The following is a 17,418-nucleotide window of genomic DNA, read 5'->3' on the forward strand; positions in this document are numbered from 1 at the left end:
GCAACGCAATCAATTGGTTTCCTGTACAAGGATATGAATTGTCCGGGTTTTTTCTATATCACGAAGCACAAAAACAATGTCAATGGAAAGTCGATTAGGATCCTTATTCGTGGTGGACACACAAATTAAACACATCCACGGGACTATGTAACGGTCAGAGCTAGTGATGTAGTATTTAATATTGAGAAAGACCATGGAGGGCTGAAATGGAGGTGGATGGCTCCAACAAACACTTTCAACCACGAGACCGGTGTTCACAAACGGAAATGCACCAGATATAAACAGGGCAGAGGACGCTTGTTGCATGTCATCATCCTCTTCCTCTCTCTCACTACATAAGACATCGCTCTTTGCTAGAAAAAAACATTCTGCAATAATCTCCTGAGTGTTCTGCTCTGTTTTCTTCTTGTAGTTATATTGACTATGCAGGTCTATCTACCTGCTTTTATGGAAATTATGTTTGTATACTGATGCAAATTAGTCTGAGTGGAATGCGTGTAAATGTCTGTACTTTTCTAATTTGCATGACCCTCACAAGGACCATTGAAGTTGGTTCTTTATAATTGTCATGCAATGCATCTTTTTAAATGTTGTGTTGATGAGTTTAAGTGCATGATAAAGAATGTGGTGATGGCGGACTGTGGTTGTTTTAATTGAGAGGCAACTGTGTTAAACAGCTGTTCTTCTGTTTTATTATGATTGTTGGTATTCCATGTGGTACATGTTACATGTGATTTTTGCTGCTATCTTGGCCAGGTCTAAAAAAAAGATTTCTGATCTCAATAGGACTTCCTGGTAAAATAAATAAGACAGATTACTTTTGGATCAATGCACTCCTCTCCGCCCCAGGCACTGCTTTCTTCTTCTCTGCTCGTCATATCTAAAGTCATATCCCATACGCCAGAGGCACGGATTGAGATATGCAACTCCTGTGAAAATAAAACCGAACAAAAAAATAGTTTATATCTTTATTCTGTTACAAAAGCATGATGACTTCCTTCCAGGACACTTTGGTTAGAAAAAAAGACTATTTCTCAAAAGACTGAATCCTAATAATTGTATTCATTTACTTTTTTTTTTTATTGACCATCGTTTTAATTTTAAAACTCAGTAACACCCTTTCCATAGTCTAAAAAAAACAACAATAATGATGTTTCCGGTAAACAAACTGTTGATTCGATTCCAGTAGTAAAATACTGTGAAAAAGGAAAACCACAAAGAAATACTCAAATGGTGTTAAATCTCAAGCACTTAAAAAACACCAACAGGAAATCCTTTTTGAAATTGCAAAACAAAATTAAAATTAAATAAACTCTTTAAACAACATTAGCATCTACAGGTTATTCAACATCAGTGTGCGAGTGTATTTCTTACACTCTTCAAAGTGTAACACTTTCCCGGCACCCCAACTCTCCTTTATAATACAAACATTGAGTGTCTTTTTTTGTCTTCTTTTTTTTCTTTTTTTGTACAAATCTGTTATGGCATATAAAACATCTGTCTGAAGGTAAAGCCTTCACTGAAGAGTGCTGTGCCTTCTTCTAATTAATACAACATCAGCAAAAGAAGACGCATAGATGAGGGGAGAAAGGAAAAGTACTCGCGTGGTAAGCAACTAATTCAGGTACACTGACGCATGATGGGGGAGCGGAACAAATATTTTCACTACGGGAAGAGAAAAGCCTTTTTATATACACAATAGGTGGAGATATGTATGCTTTCAGTAAAGTCTGACTGCCAATTTTGGTGATATAGAGGTGATATATCAGATTTGGTACCGTATTCTTTAAAGCAGAAACTCAGAGGAGAAGAAAAATAATTCACAACCAGCTGTGGGAGCAGGAGATGAGTGCAGCCTTTGTACAGGCGCTCGGCCTCTGCTGTGAAAGCGGAGGTCAACGAGACTGTGCGGTACATAATCTAAAGCTGACCTCTGGCATCCGGCCCATTTCAAGCAACAACCTTCAAGTCACCTTAAAATAAAATCACACCTTTGGACACTGCTGGACTCTTAGTGTGATGATGATGATGATGTTCAGTGCATTTCAGGACTTCTGTTACTGCAATTGGTCATTTTTTCCCCTCAACCTGCTTCATCTGCTTGGACTAAAGCTGGTGATTTTCAATATCCTACATGATTTCTGGTCACACAGGTGATCAAACGGCTGAACTGTCTCTGCAGTGGAATAATTGTGTAGGCGGGGAGAGGGAAAGTGAGAAGTGAGAGGAAAAGATGTTGGAAGAAGACATAGAATGTACCCTTTACTGTGATGCATAGTGCAAAACTGTTACTGGTTCTCTTTGATATCAATATGAACCGTTTTTAAATAATGATGTATGTCTTCTCTAGGAATCAGTGGGCTTAGGGTGAGTGTCACAGACAGGGTTGAGAGATAACAAAGTATTAAATCCCCACAAAAACATGAGGTATGGTTGTCATGTCCTGTCGTTGGGAATTTCTGAGAATAAGGGAAATATATATATATATATATAAAATCATGTCAGCCTTTTTATAGTCCTTTTTCTGTCCTTTTGTTCTAAATCACAACGTGACCTAAAGTCTGTTTTCTGCTGTTGTCAATGTTGGTCAGTCACCTATGGGAATATTAAAATAAACCACTAAAGAAATGCACAGTACATCACCAATAGTCATTTTGTGTTGCGAGTATTGAAATGTTTTCAGGTGGTTATTTTCTTTTAAGGCCTGCATGTCAAACCCAGGCTGTCTGCCCGTTTGTCCATCTCTGCCCTCTGCCGTTCAGGGCCTGCCACTCTGATTTCTGTTTACTTGACTTGATCTGAAAGGGAGCGCTCTACAGCCGAGCAGTAACCTTGACTTCCAATAAACACAGATAAAGTTAACTGTGGATCTGTCAGTCACGGCAAGTGTTCCAATCGCCAGAGGAGGCCAACTTTCCTTTTTCAGGCCACGCACGAGCTGCAGGGCAGCTCACTAAATTGGGAGTGAATAGTTGCTCTGCCCATTTCATTAAAACGGAATGCAGCTGAAAATACAGCACAGGAGGGGGTGGGATATGCAGCAACACACCCAACAATAGTTTGAGCAATATTTTCTCCAGATTATATCTGAATTTGCCAATCTTTCTTCTTTAACGTGTGCTGCAAATAGACCCCCCAGTATATCAATGGATATGCTATGAATGTCACAACAGTAGAATACAGTGTATGGTCACTCAGTACATAGCCACAGAATAATGCGTCAGTGTGTTTTTCTTTATTCTATATCTTTTCTCATTTCTGAATCTGCCCTCTGACTGCTTTTCTGATCATTAAATAGTCAAACTGTTGGTCAAAAATATGACCCAGTAGCAATAAGTGTATCTTTGTGCATTTGTGAGAATGGTCATATGGCGCAAAGACATGATGTGTTAAATGAGGTGTAGCAGCGATGCATGTTTGTTGTAGCCTGGTCAACCGCTGATTTAAACAGGCACTGACTTTTAGTTGAGGATAAATCAAATCAAACTACTTTTGACATAGCTCTTTGCACTATTACAGTGTGAATCATAAACTTTATCATAAAAACGGGCTATGCCACACAGAGCAACTGGTCCTTCCAAAATGCCGTGTAAATGTGAGTGAACGAGAGTGGGAGTGTCCCAAAGCAATATGGCATCATCGCAGCAGTCACAAGTGTTTGTCCTCCTCCGCCACATCTGTGCAAAGACACGTTCCATCAGCCATCAGAAAGCATCTAGGTAGTACAAGGTCAGCGGTGGAGGTGAAGATATTGCACACGCAGACTAACGTCAACAGCTCCATCGAAATGGCACAGCGCAGGCGTCACACTGAAGAATAAAGTTCTTTTTTTTTTCACACAAATGAACACCGTAAAAAAATTCAAAAACACGCCCCGCTGACGGCTTCTTTATTGCGGCACACTTCTTTTTTTTTTTTCTTCCCATATCTCTTTTTGAAACATCCACGTATAAAAAAAAACGTTGCGAGTCTGTCCGTAGTTTGTACGGAGCGGTTCGAGAGTGCATTTTGGCAGTAGGTTAAGTCTTGTTCAAGTCGGGCACGTTGACAGCCGGTTGGGTGGATGGGTCAAACCAGACGGCCATGATTTTTGAGGTCATTAAGAGTCTTGCGCTCTTCTTCTGCCCCACCCTGCCTATTCCCCGCCGCCAGCACAGTCACGTGACGATCACATGCCGGAGGCACCCAGTCCCATGCTGGCGGTGTGGCTCATGCAGGGCAGCGTCTGAACGGTCTTGGGGAAGTCGTGGGTGAGGATTCGCCCGTTCTCTCCGCCGCTCCCGTTGCCACTCATCCTGGTCAGGGTGGAGCAGCGCATGGCGTCGTTGATGGATTGCTGTCAGAAACAAACAAAGGGGTTCCGATTAGTCTACACACCAGGTTTTAGTCTTGCACACATGCATGCATTATGTCCTCATCAGAGCAGAGAAACAGTCAGAGCTAGCAGCGCAAAGAATTATGTGCTTAAAAAAGGTCTTTCAGCTATTCTGAAGGAGAGTAAAAGATAAGTTATGCAGTTTCTCTTTCTTTATTACATGACTATATGCGCATAAGCAGCTGTTTGTGTCACTATCTGAATGTGGTGCTGGCACGCCAAGAAAACCGGGAGCAGAATGAGCCGTTAGGAGTCAAAGGGTGCTCGTTTTCACCCTCTTTATCTGGGCCTGAGTGATATTCGCGGGTGGTAAACCATGGTGCTGGCCCGATGTGCATCAATGTTCTACTTTGTAACAGGAGGAGCGGAATGAAGTGTGGGCAGTAAGAAGGCAGCTGACGCTTCACTCAGTGGTTTAATAGCTCCATTCTCCAGTCTAGCGCAATAAAAGCCACTGGGCTCGGAAAAGGCGACGTAATGATGTGTGTGTGTGCCTCTCTGGTGTCTGCCTGCGTCCCCGATTCTATAGCTGATTAAATTGGGCAAAGCGCGTGAGCTGTGGAGCGACCGGCGAGTGCTGCATGGGGATTGGAGAATTACACCGGCCTCTAATTGGAACGGCGTTGTTGTTTCTTTCAAGTCACATGGCATAAAGGCACCGCTGCATTAATAGGCTGCTCGCCAATCTCCTCAGCATACTGATCAGGTGCCACTTCGTGGGCTGATTAAAACACAAGAGATTCACATTGAAGATCCCTCCTTGTCTTGGCCCTGCTTCGCTTTTTTTTCCTTCTTTTTTTTTTTTTGCTGTTTACACAAAGAGTGTATCAGCGAGAGGCTTTGATGTTGAAGAATTAATCAAAGGTTGTTTGTTGCAAATTGATCCACGAAGCCGATGACTAACAGCTACGATATCACTGCTGTCGAAGGAGGGAGTGTTATAAGCAACAGGTCCTTGCTACAGATTTGTGCACATACAACAGTTAAAACTGTTCAAGGGTAAAGCAGAGATGGAACACATGTGAGCCGCACGAGGCCTGCCTTATGGTATACATATAAAGGATGTTCACTACAATGGGCCCTGCGTTTGCGAGACAGTCAGCAAAAAGGAGGAGAGGGAGCAGGGGAGAGATTTGCTCAGAGCGACAGAGGTAGATAGATGTACCACTGTAATTCAAATTGCCTTCATACCTGTGCTGCAAAGTGGAATGCCTTCATTTGTGAATGTGTGCTTAATGAGTGTAGTAATGGGATTTAACGACAGGGAGCATTTTTGTAAACTGAAATAAAAAAAAGTGTAATGTTTATTTAACTACTGAGTTTAGATTTTATATTATCGCCCATTAAAAGTGACTGATACAAATAACAGATTTATATCAACATATAGTCAATATAATTACATTACATTACATTACAGTCATTTAGCAGACGCTTTTATCTAAAGCGACTTACAATTCAGTATCTATCTACACACCGTAGACGCAGCTACGGGAGACATTTTGGGGTTAAGTGTCTTGCCATCTAAAGGTAAACACTAAAGATGCTATACGCAACCCTGCATTGCTAACGCAAGAAAAATGACTTGTTAGTCTTGTTACCATATCAGCTACTAGTGTTAAAAAATGTTGACTTTAGATGGTGAAGAAACAGGCATGAGGGCAATTTTAGAATCAAGTGATTCAACAACACTGCAGGAGATCAGTGACGTGAAGACTGAGCGAAGTAGCTGCAGAGGTAGAGAGAGGCACAGGACAGCGTTTGCACTGCGGTGGAAGCCGTGAGAGGCCCTACTGTGATCACGGTTAGATGGGCGGGAGGGTGAGGAGGCGGATGTCATCATCATCATCATCATCATCATCATCATCATGGTTTGAATCGCAGCGTTTTCCTACCCCGTGGCTGTGCTCTGCCCTTATATCTTAACAGTGTTGTTGGCGTACAGGCCGTAGCTCTGCAGCTCTGTGTAGGGGGCGCTAGCACCACTGTCTAAGGCTGAGCAGTGAAAGGCCTGAGCGGCTGAGGCGGCAGCGGCTCGCGCGGTGGACACCTTCATTCGGCGCGACTCGGTCCTGGACTTGTAGCAGAACTCCACCAGCGCCACCAGCATGGCCAGGCCCAGGCCGCCGATCAAGATGTAGAAGACTCCCGCCACATTGCTGAGGCTCAGAGCGCTCGTCTTGTCCTGGAAAGGGAGGGGAGGGCAAGAGCCGAGCGGTGAGGAGCGATAGTGGAGACGAGACAAACTCTACAGCTTCTAACACGTAGGACCGAAAACAGAAGACAGACACACTGATTCGCACACATGTAGACACACATTAGGTTCACGAACAAGAAAAGGAGTCGAAGGACTCAAATGCAAACACACGCACGCACACACACACACACACACACACATACACACACACACACACACGCACACACAGTATACAGATAACTCTGACTAATTAGGCACACAAAGAATAAGTAAAGAACACGTATATAAAATACCAGAGGACAAGACACACACACAACGCCACACAACCATTAAACATCAACAATAAAACAATTTTGAGGCCTGTCTCACAAAGTAGGATTTAATATGTTAGCTGGATAACTTTTTATGCAACTCTAACTTTTTAGCTTGACACAAATAGCTAGAGTCTGGGCTAGCAACATCCCTACAGGATCCAAGGAGGGACAAAATACTGCCGTCACGTTAAAATGAGAGAGAGAGAGAGCACAGTGGAACTCTATAGAAACGCAAAGTCACATTGATGCTTCATTGCTCCGAAGATAATTTGTTAGATCCGATATATATATTTAATCTATAGTGTAGTCAGTGTTCCTCTCTGGCTATAAAACAGGTCTTTTAAAGAAACGGTACAGTGAGTAGTTTGAAAAGGCTTTAATAAAGTCTACTGCTGTAGATCATTTCGCATTGAAATTCTTTGGTTAAATGTAGACTGTCAGATTCATATTCCATCATTGCAGGAACAGAGAATATGAGGCGACTTCATGATGACACTGTCATATAAATAATACTCTAAAAAAGTATTCTGAATGAGCGGCGATCAGCCTTTTTAATTAAAAAAAAAAAAGAGAGGAAAAATGTCACACTGAAAATTAGCTCCCAGTGATTTATTCAAGCTACATTTTGGTCACAGGCCTTTATCAAGTCGTTATTTTTTTGTTTAACAAATCATACTCCTGCAGTGCTACTCTCCACATCAACTCAAGCAACATTAATAAAATAGTTTATTTTTCTTCATAAGAGAAACCAATTTATTTCCCTGTTCCAGGCTACTTAGCATATTTAAATGTCAGCCATTTCATTGAGGAATATGTAAAAGCCTGACTGACTCGCTTTGTGAGACAGGTCCGAGATAATGAAAAAAGATACTGATCTAGACTGATTCTATGACTTAATTACACATTTCTAAACATTACAAACAAAGCCTATATTAACCTCTGAAGTCAACCCGTACACATGGCTGTTTTCTCAAAATCACATTGTGTGAAGGGAGAGGTACAGGTAAAGTGTGTTAACACCCCACAACACATGCATTCATGCAGCAACAGCACAAACAAGTCTTTTAGTTTGACATTGCTCCACATCATCGGTCGTTATTCTCTATCTCAATCACACTTACTTACATGTATGCCTATTTATAGTGTGTAATTAAATGGGATCATTAAGACTTAAATCAGTCAACGTGAAGGGCTCTCATGGAACAATCGGCGGCTAATGAGGATGCTATTCCATGTGAATCTGTTTGGGGGATACCTTTGTGTCACTTAAGGAGATTAATAACACATGGCAAGCTATTGTTCTGTAAGGATGGTTTACCCTATATTATGTCTCTACTTTACTGTTAGATTAAGACTTTTGTTTAGTCTTTTCATTTAAATAGATTGTTTTTAACCCCAAGAGAAAATTTGTATTTGAAAACATTTAGTCTGCATTTTGGCCAAACATTATTAAGATACACCCTGTCATTTAGTAGCATTATTTAATGTAAATTAGGTTTTTAGACCATGGAACATGTGTCAAACTATGTGCTATGGAGGACTGAGAAGTTTACAGGTTTTTGCATCAAACACGGTCAAGACCAGGTGATTTCTAAAACCATTTCCGTCTCATTGGCTGAATTTACATTTATCCTCTGGAGCTTTATTCACAAAGCTTCCTCGTGTTGGTCCTAGAGGCCAAATCCTAAATGTTTTGGAATATATAAGCTGTCTCTGTGTGTGTGTGTGTGTGTGTGTGTGTGTGTGTGTGTGTGTGTGTGTGTGTGTGTGTGTGTCAAAACCCATTAAAACCAACCAATGGAAAAAAGCCACTAATAAAGTGTCGTAGCCCTTCACACAGCTAATAACTGTTTGGAGTAGTAGAGTTGGAATTGTTTTAGGGAGCTTGGGAGATTTTCAAGCAGATGACAAAATTGCTGCAAATAAAAAGCACCACATATTCAGGTTGTAAGTGCGACCCAAATATTAAAAGAACAGCTTATTTGCTCCTTGTTGAGAGTTAGAGGAGGAGATGGAGGGCACTGTCACCCGTAGGTGCTGGTTACATAGTTAGCGTACAGCATCATCTCGTCAAACTTTCTGCATAAAAGCAAATCAGCATATTTCCCAAACTGTCAAATGGTTCCCTTTAAAGTCAAGTTATGTTCCTCAACACAGCAATATTTCCGACAGAGGGATTTATAATTTCACAATAAACCACGTTTAAATATAGACTCATGTGAGTGTATGGCGAAGATGTTCCTGACTGACTAACGGTAGTGCATTCTAGTAGATCTCTATCTAAATGGATCTCTTTGCTTTGAGTCTGCAGCTAAGTTAAAAGCGCAGCGTTCCCCGGACACTCAGCCCATCATGACACATGGTTTGACACTCCTGCGCTCAAGTATCAAAATATGAGCGAGGAAAAAAAATGATTTGGCACTGGTGCTGTAGCAACAGGATCAGAAGGCCAGCAGGCCAGCTGACAAACGCATACAGAGATACCTGAGCTAAAGAGCAAAAGCTTTTCAGTTGGTGTGACTGGGGGTCGATCTATAGCAGACTGACAGTGTTTGCATCCATACATGCACACTCTGCAGTGAGAGCATTTGGGGTCAGGATTATTATAAGAGGCAGGATGCAAAGGTTGCGGCTCAACGTGTTTAAGGAGGTTCAGGAAAGTCCAATGGCCTAATGTCATCATTTGTCTGCCTCGCGTCCTTCTGTGTTTCTTTTTCCAATTCTTTCTCCTTGGGAAGGATTTGCAAATTGCTTTTAGACTGATTCATATTCAAACTACAGTACAAACTCAAGGCTATCATCACACTTGATCGGTGTGTGTGTTTGGGAAATCTGTTTTTGGAAGTGGAATACACAGTGACTTTATTGTCTATATACTGTATATTTTAAAAAAAACATTGCAACAATCCCAACTAATCCACCACACAATGTTTAATTACGCGCTGGTAATGAACATTAAATCTCAAAACACAAAGTCAGTTGGGAGAAATAGACACAAGAGCACCACCAAAGTACTGGCCCGGATATAAGACAATGTTTTTAGCTTTTCGTGGCTAATGTTAGCTCATGTTAGCAAACCCCAGACAGATATCGCTGTTAAATTAATATTACTGAGACAGTTTGCTGATTTTATGACCCTGCTCTATTTCTACTTCTGTTAGACTAAGCTCTAGCATTTACAACGGCCTTTTAATTGGCACCGGTCACAGTGTCTGCTGTTCAGCAAAAGGTACACAGGCTCTCTTAACCAATAAAACTTTACTGCTGCCTCATGTTAATGTGACAGCAAAAATGGATTTGACAGTCATGGCTAGGGCAGAAAGAAAAACAGTGCTAACTGATGACTTATACCATTCATTCTCTGCAGTATGAGTTGCTGACGAAACAGCAGCGGCAGTAGAAAGTAAGCAATTCAAAAGCTGTGGCCAAAGTGATTGATCAAATTATTTGTTTAAGTAGGTTGATGCATTGAGTTTTCATAATTTTCAAAGAATGAACAAATTTAACTTTATATTGCTACTTAAATAAGTTGACTGTAGATATTTGTAGAACTATTTTTGCCATCTTTATTTTAATGTGTATTACATTTTAAATATGCTAAACATGCTGTGTCTGCCTAGATTTTCATTGCGTGTATCGCATCTTTAAAATCCTTCTATCCTAAAAAGATGTGTTGCGAAAAGGGTCTTATGTTCGGGCCACTACAGTGGAACTCGTAAAACCACATGGGGAGTACTGCTCAGTGTAATGGAGGCTGAGGGCTGGACTTGGGAGCTGGTCTAGGATCAGGGCAGGGTTGTGCTGGGAGGTGCTGTGAGGTGACAGGTTTGGGTTGGAGACTGACCTTTCTTCCGGAGTCCTTGCTGCCACACTCCCCTTTATCGTACCACCATTTGTTTTTCAGTTTGTCTAAGACGGCTTGCTCATTGAGTTTCAACACCGCTAGGTTTACTGGGATTCTTCCAACCATAAGGAAATAACATAAATAACATATTATACCATGTTATTTTATGTTATTCATTCAGAGACACAGAGCAGCAAATACATACACACGTTAATGCTTGAGCTCGCTTTAAACCATTTTTCACACACACCACACACACGCCCACACATACATATACAGCATAAACATCATTAGAAACAAAGTGATATGCATTAATACTCCATCTATCTTAGTTGGCTTGCTCCCTAAGGCAGTAGATGTGTATTACTATATCACTCTGGGTAACCGGCACACTGCTTACCCTCACTTCTGCAACACGATTTGTCAAAATGTAAGGCGTACTTGGACGAAGTTAACAACTAAAAGTGAACAAATCCCAAAGCCCACAGGGGCTCCTAAAACATTATTGAGCATCAGGGATGCAGCTGGTTTAACACACTGATCAATTTGAAATCATCCACGTTCATTTTGTTTGTGCAGGGTGGATGATACAAATTTCCCCCCTCTGCGGTTTTTCAAATTCAGCCAGCGCCTGTCAAATAGGCTATAATCACACCCCCCTCCCCTTGGCACTGTTGCTTTGCCCTTCGCCACACCGCAGAGGCATTAAGTGTTGCTAGAGTGGTAGTGCGGCATGGGCCTGCCGGTTACCCCCCTCCCCACAACCCTCCACTCCCAGTGGTGGTGGGTTACCCGCAGGGTTTATCAAACTGGCTCTGACCTTGGAGTCCCCGCCCCCGCTGCCGCACTCTCCCTTGTCGTACCACCACTTGTTTTTCAATTTGTCCAAGAGGCCCTGCTCGTTCAGTTTTAACACTGCCAGGTTTACTGGGTTTCTTGGAAATAACGTAAAACGATAACCATTAGGAGACACTCTATGGGACAGATATAAAGAGATTGGTCGCATGGTGGTGGTGATTATGAAAACATTGACTTAATATTAGAAACTCCTGCATATAGCTGCTGATATGAAGCAGGAGTGCTGGTTTTAGATGGGCGTGTTAGTTGTGTATCTGCAGTGGGGCTGAAATGCCGAGCGCCCATACAGCAGTAGAGTCAGGTTTTACCAAGCAGGGGCCTCAGAAGGAGGCAGAGCTGACACTAGAAATGGAGATGCATTGGATGTGGAAGTCTGTCTACAGATGGTAATCTCCTTTCAGTGGCGCCAGCATACAGATTGCTATGGTAACTAACCTATCAATATTCAACCCATAACGGTGTCATGGTGAGTAGAAGCCTGTGTTGATTCATTTAGAAGTATCAGCAGAGACAAATTCAGACATAGGCTTTCAATGTTTTAACTGTCAGGTTCGATTCCACAAGTCTATTTCTCAAACAGGAGTGTGAGGCCAACTATAGACAGAGTCCTGACCACGGATCTATATGAACCAGCTCATCCAAAGAATCTCCCCAAGGCCTGCTCTCTCTCTCTCTCTCTGGTGACTGTGTGTGTGTGTTTCCTATAGCTGAGGCTGTGGACAAAGACTCTCCCCACCCACGTGTCACAGAAAGGCACAGTCTGCAATCAGAATTTGCATAAAGGAAGTGAAGATGACAGCCTTTGCCAGATTGTCTTTCTCCCCCAAATCAGTGTCATATCTTCCGTGGAGTGACAATATAGTTTGGTGATATACTGCCTTTCTCACCAGCCGACGCGGAAGAGTCTTTTTCCCCCAAACCTGAGCGCACAACACAGCTGTAGGGAACACAGGTATCCTTTGGAGCTGGTAAAACCTCTGATTTCTTTCTCAGCCCAGTGGGAGCTGGCAGAGAGAAAGAAGTCAAAGTGTGTGGACATGGTGACCTGCAGGTCATTGGTTAGTTTGGTCGGTCGGGTCGAGGTGAGCAGATGTCAGGGAGGCTACTGTACTGTATGTTAGGTGGGATGGGGCAAACAGTCAGGCAGGCATGGCGGTGGCTGGACGTCGTACATGTCAGAAATGAAGCAGGGAGAATAAATGCAGAACATTTCACAGACTGATCACAGAGTGTAGTTTGAAGACCGTCAGTACATCCTGTAAAATGAAGAGTTATGTCATTTTAGTATATTCATTTTCAAAGCGCTACTTTCAGTTAGGCCTGCACTGCAATATGAAATCTAGAATGTATGTTAAGGTGCTGCTGTCACCCTCTATTGTTAAGCACAATAACAGCTTTTTAATGTGCAGAAAGTGGTAAGCTTTTAGTGTGATCACAGTGTCATTCCAAGTTAGCTAATGTAAGCTAAAAAATGACATAATGTTGTTTTCTTAAGAGCTTTTTCAGCAATTTTTGTCTGTAAGCCGCTAGGAAATATTGCATAGACAGAGTAACATCTGTGCTGTTTGTATGGCCTGAATATGTAGGCATCACCAGTAATCTCATAGCAAGAACTCCGTATGTTATATGTATTAGAAAATATTAACTTGGTGGTGTGTCTGTCCGCAGTTAGAACATGGGAACAAGACAAAGACATTTTGGAGAATCAAATGTATGCATTGATTAACAATGCATTGCAGGTATGATTGAACGCAACTCTTTGAATTCACTGGACACTCACTGATGTCTGAAACCATGTGAGCAGCGCAAATATTCCAATTTCTACTTCAACCCCGAAAATGCTTCAATCACTCAAAATTCCATTTCTTTACTACAACACTTCCAGTCTCGAATGTCATCTGTTGATGAAAGTCAGCATCAGACATCTGTGAATGGCCAGAGAATAACACACATCACTCTGTTAATAAGTATCACAGAGAGAGAGAGAGAGAGAGAGAGAGAGAGAGAGAGAGAGAGAGAAATGGGGCCATCCTCAGCAGTTCAACACTGCATCCCATTGCTGCTGTATGTTGCAGGCTTGGACCAATCTGACTACATGATTTGGGAGCTGATTCATTTCAGCCAGGTGTCTTGTCACACAGCACTTACTTGCTGTAGGAAATGTAATTTGTACTAAATATAAATGAAGCCTCTGAGTAAGACATAAGGGACATTTCTTGTCAGCGTCTTCTGACCTTTGGCTGTCGACCAAGGTGGAACCCTGAACAAATCCTGAATGAAATCTCTCCATATGGCTCCTTTCATTAAAACGAATGAGGCCTATTAGAGATGGATTAAAAGCTTCAGATGCTACCAGTTCCTGCCCTCTCTCCACAGTCGCAAGGAAAAATTATGAATGGGAAGTTGATTAAGGGTGTTAATGCGATATGAAAAGACAGCTGCTGGTCTTGGACAACGATGGCAGAAAAGCACATCCAGTATGAATTATCGTCCATTACATCGGTTATCACATTGAACGTGGCAAATATGAATTCAACTCTGCTGACTTCACGTTCAAGGTGTGAGCTTTGGCGGAAGAGGCAAAGTAGCCATACGGGATGTGGTCCTTTAAGCTGTAATCCTGCTTTCAAGGGCCCTGTTGGGATGTGAGAGGTACATTTGTGTTTTTTTAATGTGCGTTTCTGTGTGCTTGAGAGGATGATTCAGTTTCAAAGCAGACGTGAAACCAGCCACCACAAACGCTCATGAAGAAGGTTCAGAATGTAATCAGAGGGCAGCAGGGAAAAAAAAACAAGTGTTCCTTAAAGAGGACTACTTTACACTTCTGCTAGTGCTCACAAGTCAGCTATGAAATATATGTATAAGTATAACATGAAACAAAGTGTCTGCAGTGGGTCACGTGACCATGATGAAGTTGTAAATTACTTTGTGACAGTGTGCAAAAGAAAGGAAAAGTTAAATGAAGTACTGTGAAATGGATGACATTCTATCTGATTAGTATGCATTCAAAGTATGCAGAACAGAATGCTAATACACACATGTTGTATTAATATGAGAACAAAAGCATAAATAAATGATTAACGCTGTAAGGACTGAGCTCAATGGACAAATGAAAAGGCGGCAGAGATGACGCTCATGCACAAGCTCCAATAAAAGCACTTGGAGGCTTTTATCCAGCTACGCCGCAGTGGCAGGAGTTTACCTGAGGGGGGAGCCCTTGGGCGTGGCGATGCCATAACCTTTTGAGTCCAGGTTTCCTCCCACCTTCATAGTATCGCACGGTTTCCTCTGCTCTATGTACTCGTTCATTGTGGACTCCAACAGGTAGGCATACTTGCCCTTGGACTTCCTGACTCTCATCACGCCCTCGTCCGTGGTCTTGACAAACACGGATGGGTCGGCCGCCTTCATGTAGGACCACATCTTCTCAAACACGGCGATCTTCGACCTCTGACAGACGGAATTGTTAACGATCGAGATGGGAAGACAGAGAAAGAGACGGTGTCAGTGTGAATACTTTATCAGCTATTTTTATTTCGTTTGATGCTGTGTTAAAGTTGTTGTGTTAAATTTTCATGAAATTAATTCTAGATGTTATTCATGGTTGGCATTTCTAATCAATAGGCATTTAATGCATTTACACTCTTTAGGTAGCTCTCTACAGGAGGGGTTGTCAACCTTTAGCAACTTAAGGACCACTTCTGATTGTTAAAAATGAATACATAAAATAATATAAATGAGAAGAAAAACATGACATGACAAAAAGAGAAATGTGGTTGAGAAGCTCTACAGTATATAGTAGTTTCCGATTTGAGTGGCGGAGTCCAACATTTACATGCTGGATTCAACAGGAAATGATGCACGCATAATGTAATACCTTACTGTTTGTAATTTCATCTCATGGACGTCAGTTTCACTGTTTACTCTCCTAACACTGCAGCAGAGCTGTATTAAGTTACTGACAATGTTAACTTTCTCTACTTTCCCTTGTCACAGGGGGAAGCGTTGATCGATCGTTTGAATGAATGTTCGATTCTTTGTCTCTCACCCTGAAGAATTCTTTGGTGGAGCCGGCATCCAGTGTTCCATAGGCGATCTCCGTCTGCTTGGCCAAATCCTCAGCACTCTCTATAGGAGACACCATCCTCTCCACCGTCAGGAAGGCAGCCAAGTTGGCAGTATAGGATGAGATGATGATGAGGGTGAAGAACCACCAGACGCCTCCAACAATGCGGCCGGACAGAGAGCTAAAAACAGAAGGAGAGGATCTTAGGTTGGTCAACAAATGGGTACACAGGAGACAATCGAGAATCAATTACATGTTAATGCGCTGACTGGGAAAGCGCATTTCTTTCGACACAATCAAGAAAAGCAATCTAAAAAAATGTGCGATGTTCACACCATCCAAATGACCTACATTGCTTCATGCTCCCACTGCACTCACACACTCGTCATTCCACCAGGCTCGGAGAGCTTAGACCAATGTGGTAAGGAAAGATAACCAGTTCCACAAAGGCCCACTCAGCTTCCTGCCTGCCAAATTAATCTCACTTCAAGAAAGTTGCCAATATGTTTCGTGGAACCACGCACATTAATTGTTGGGGATTAATAGGCAGAGGAGAACATTTAGCCACTGCTCTAATTGCACTTTCAAAATAACAAACAACAAAAAAAACAACAACAACTTGAGAGCAAAATCCCCTGAGTCAAATCCCTCCCCCTCTCTCTCTTCCTCTCTCTCTCTCTCTCTCTCTCTCTCTCTCTCTCTCTCTCTCCACCTCAAGAGAAGCCAGCTCCAACAGCAGAAATCATGTTGCGTTACATATCAGGTCCCCCGACAAGCGCCGAGGCACAGAGCGCCGGAGCTTACGCAATGAAAATGACACAAATCTGAAACAAAAAAAAGGCTTTCATGATTCACCTTTGTGCCCGTCAAGCCAAATGGAGCGTGAACATGAAGGCGAGATTAAGTATTAAAAAAAAAAGAAAAAGAAGGGGAGAAGCTAAAACATAATCATTTAAGATGCTTTTCAGATGACGGGTGGATGATGAAAGAGCAGTCAGGGAGCGAGCGCAGAGCAAACACAGAATGGATGCAGAGCCTTTGAAAATCAGTTGGGAGAGTGCAGAGCTGTCTGCAGGGTGTTTCTCTGTGTGTGTGTGTGTGTGTGTGTGTGTGTGTATGTGTGTGTGTGTGTGTGTGTGTGTGTTTTGACTTGTTCACTGATCACTGTTCAAAAGGGGTTGGGTAAGGTTGAGTTTTTTGTTTTTGTGCAGTGGGAAATGCAACATGCTTTTTCTGATTGCTCAGTGCATATTTAGTATTGCAGCAAACAATCTACCAATTATCCTGCGTCAAAACTCTCCATTTCAGCTCTGTATAGTTACAGAAGTAAAAAAAATAATAATTTAAAAATACCGTTGAAACTCATGACATCACAACATCTTGGTCCCCAGATCTTCTTCAGGTAAAGTTATGGTATATAATTATGTAAACATAGCTCATGAAAAACCCACCAATCACAGAGAGCCAGCAGCACCTCATCAGAACAAATTAAGGTCAATGAGAACAAACTATTGTACACAAAAACCCATCTTGAGTTCTGCACTACTACTACTTATATTTGCACTCTTTCCTACTTTTCACAACAATTTCCCGAGGGGTGAATAAAGTTCTGTGTCAATGTATCACATCTTTCAGGATAATCAATTAGCTACTGATACCATTCAAATACAGAGCCAAAGGTTGAACCAGTAGGTACACATCACCCAATGGGGAATTTAAATGTCAAAGGATGGATCAAGTGTATAAATATCATAACATTTCAAGAAC

The 17,418-nt window shown here is 42.0% G+C and overlaps 1 protein-coding gene across 1 annotated transcript in view; it reads right to left on the bottom strand.

Moving 5' to 3' along the window:
- Positions 1 to 844: 844 nt before the first annotated feature.
- Positions 845 to 17,418, bottom strand: part of gria1a (glutamate receptor, ionotropic, AMPA 1a) — a 75,680-nt gene continuing 59,106 nt past the window's right edge. Inside the window, 9 exon segments of the mRNA XM_068714403.1 lie at positions 845 to 4,103; positions 4,105 to 4,173; positions 4,175 to 4,242; positions 4,245 to 4,281; positions 4,283 to 4,336; positions 6,423 to 6,557; positions 11,548 to 11,662; positions 14,788 to 15,035; positions 15,634 to 15,832. Coding sequence (XP_068570504.1) covers positions 4,020 to 4,103; positions 4,105 to 4,173; positions 4,175 to 4,242; positions 4,245 to 4,281; positions 4,283 to 4,336; positions 6,423 to 6,557; positions 11,548 to 11,662; positions 14,788 to 15,035; positions 15,634 to 15,832 — 1,009 coding nt within the window. The 3' untranslated portion in view covers positions 845 to 4,019.

This window comes from Cebidichthys violaceus, unplaced genomic scaffold (genome assembly GCF_023349555.1).
Source record: "Cebidichthys violaceus isolate CVI_PGR_0920_01 unplaced genomic scaffold, fCebVio1.0.p SCAF_2, whole genome shotgun sequence".
NCBI classification, from domain to species: Eukaryota; Metazoa; Chordata; class Actinopteri; order Perciformes; family Stichaeidae; genus Cebidichthys; species Cebidichthys violaceus.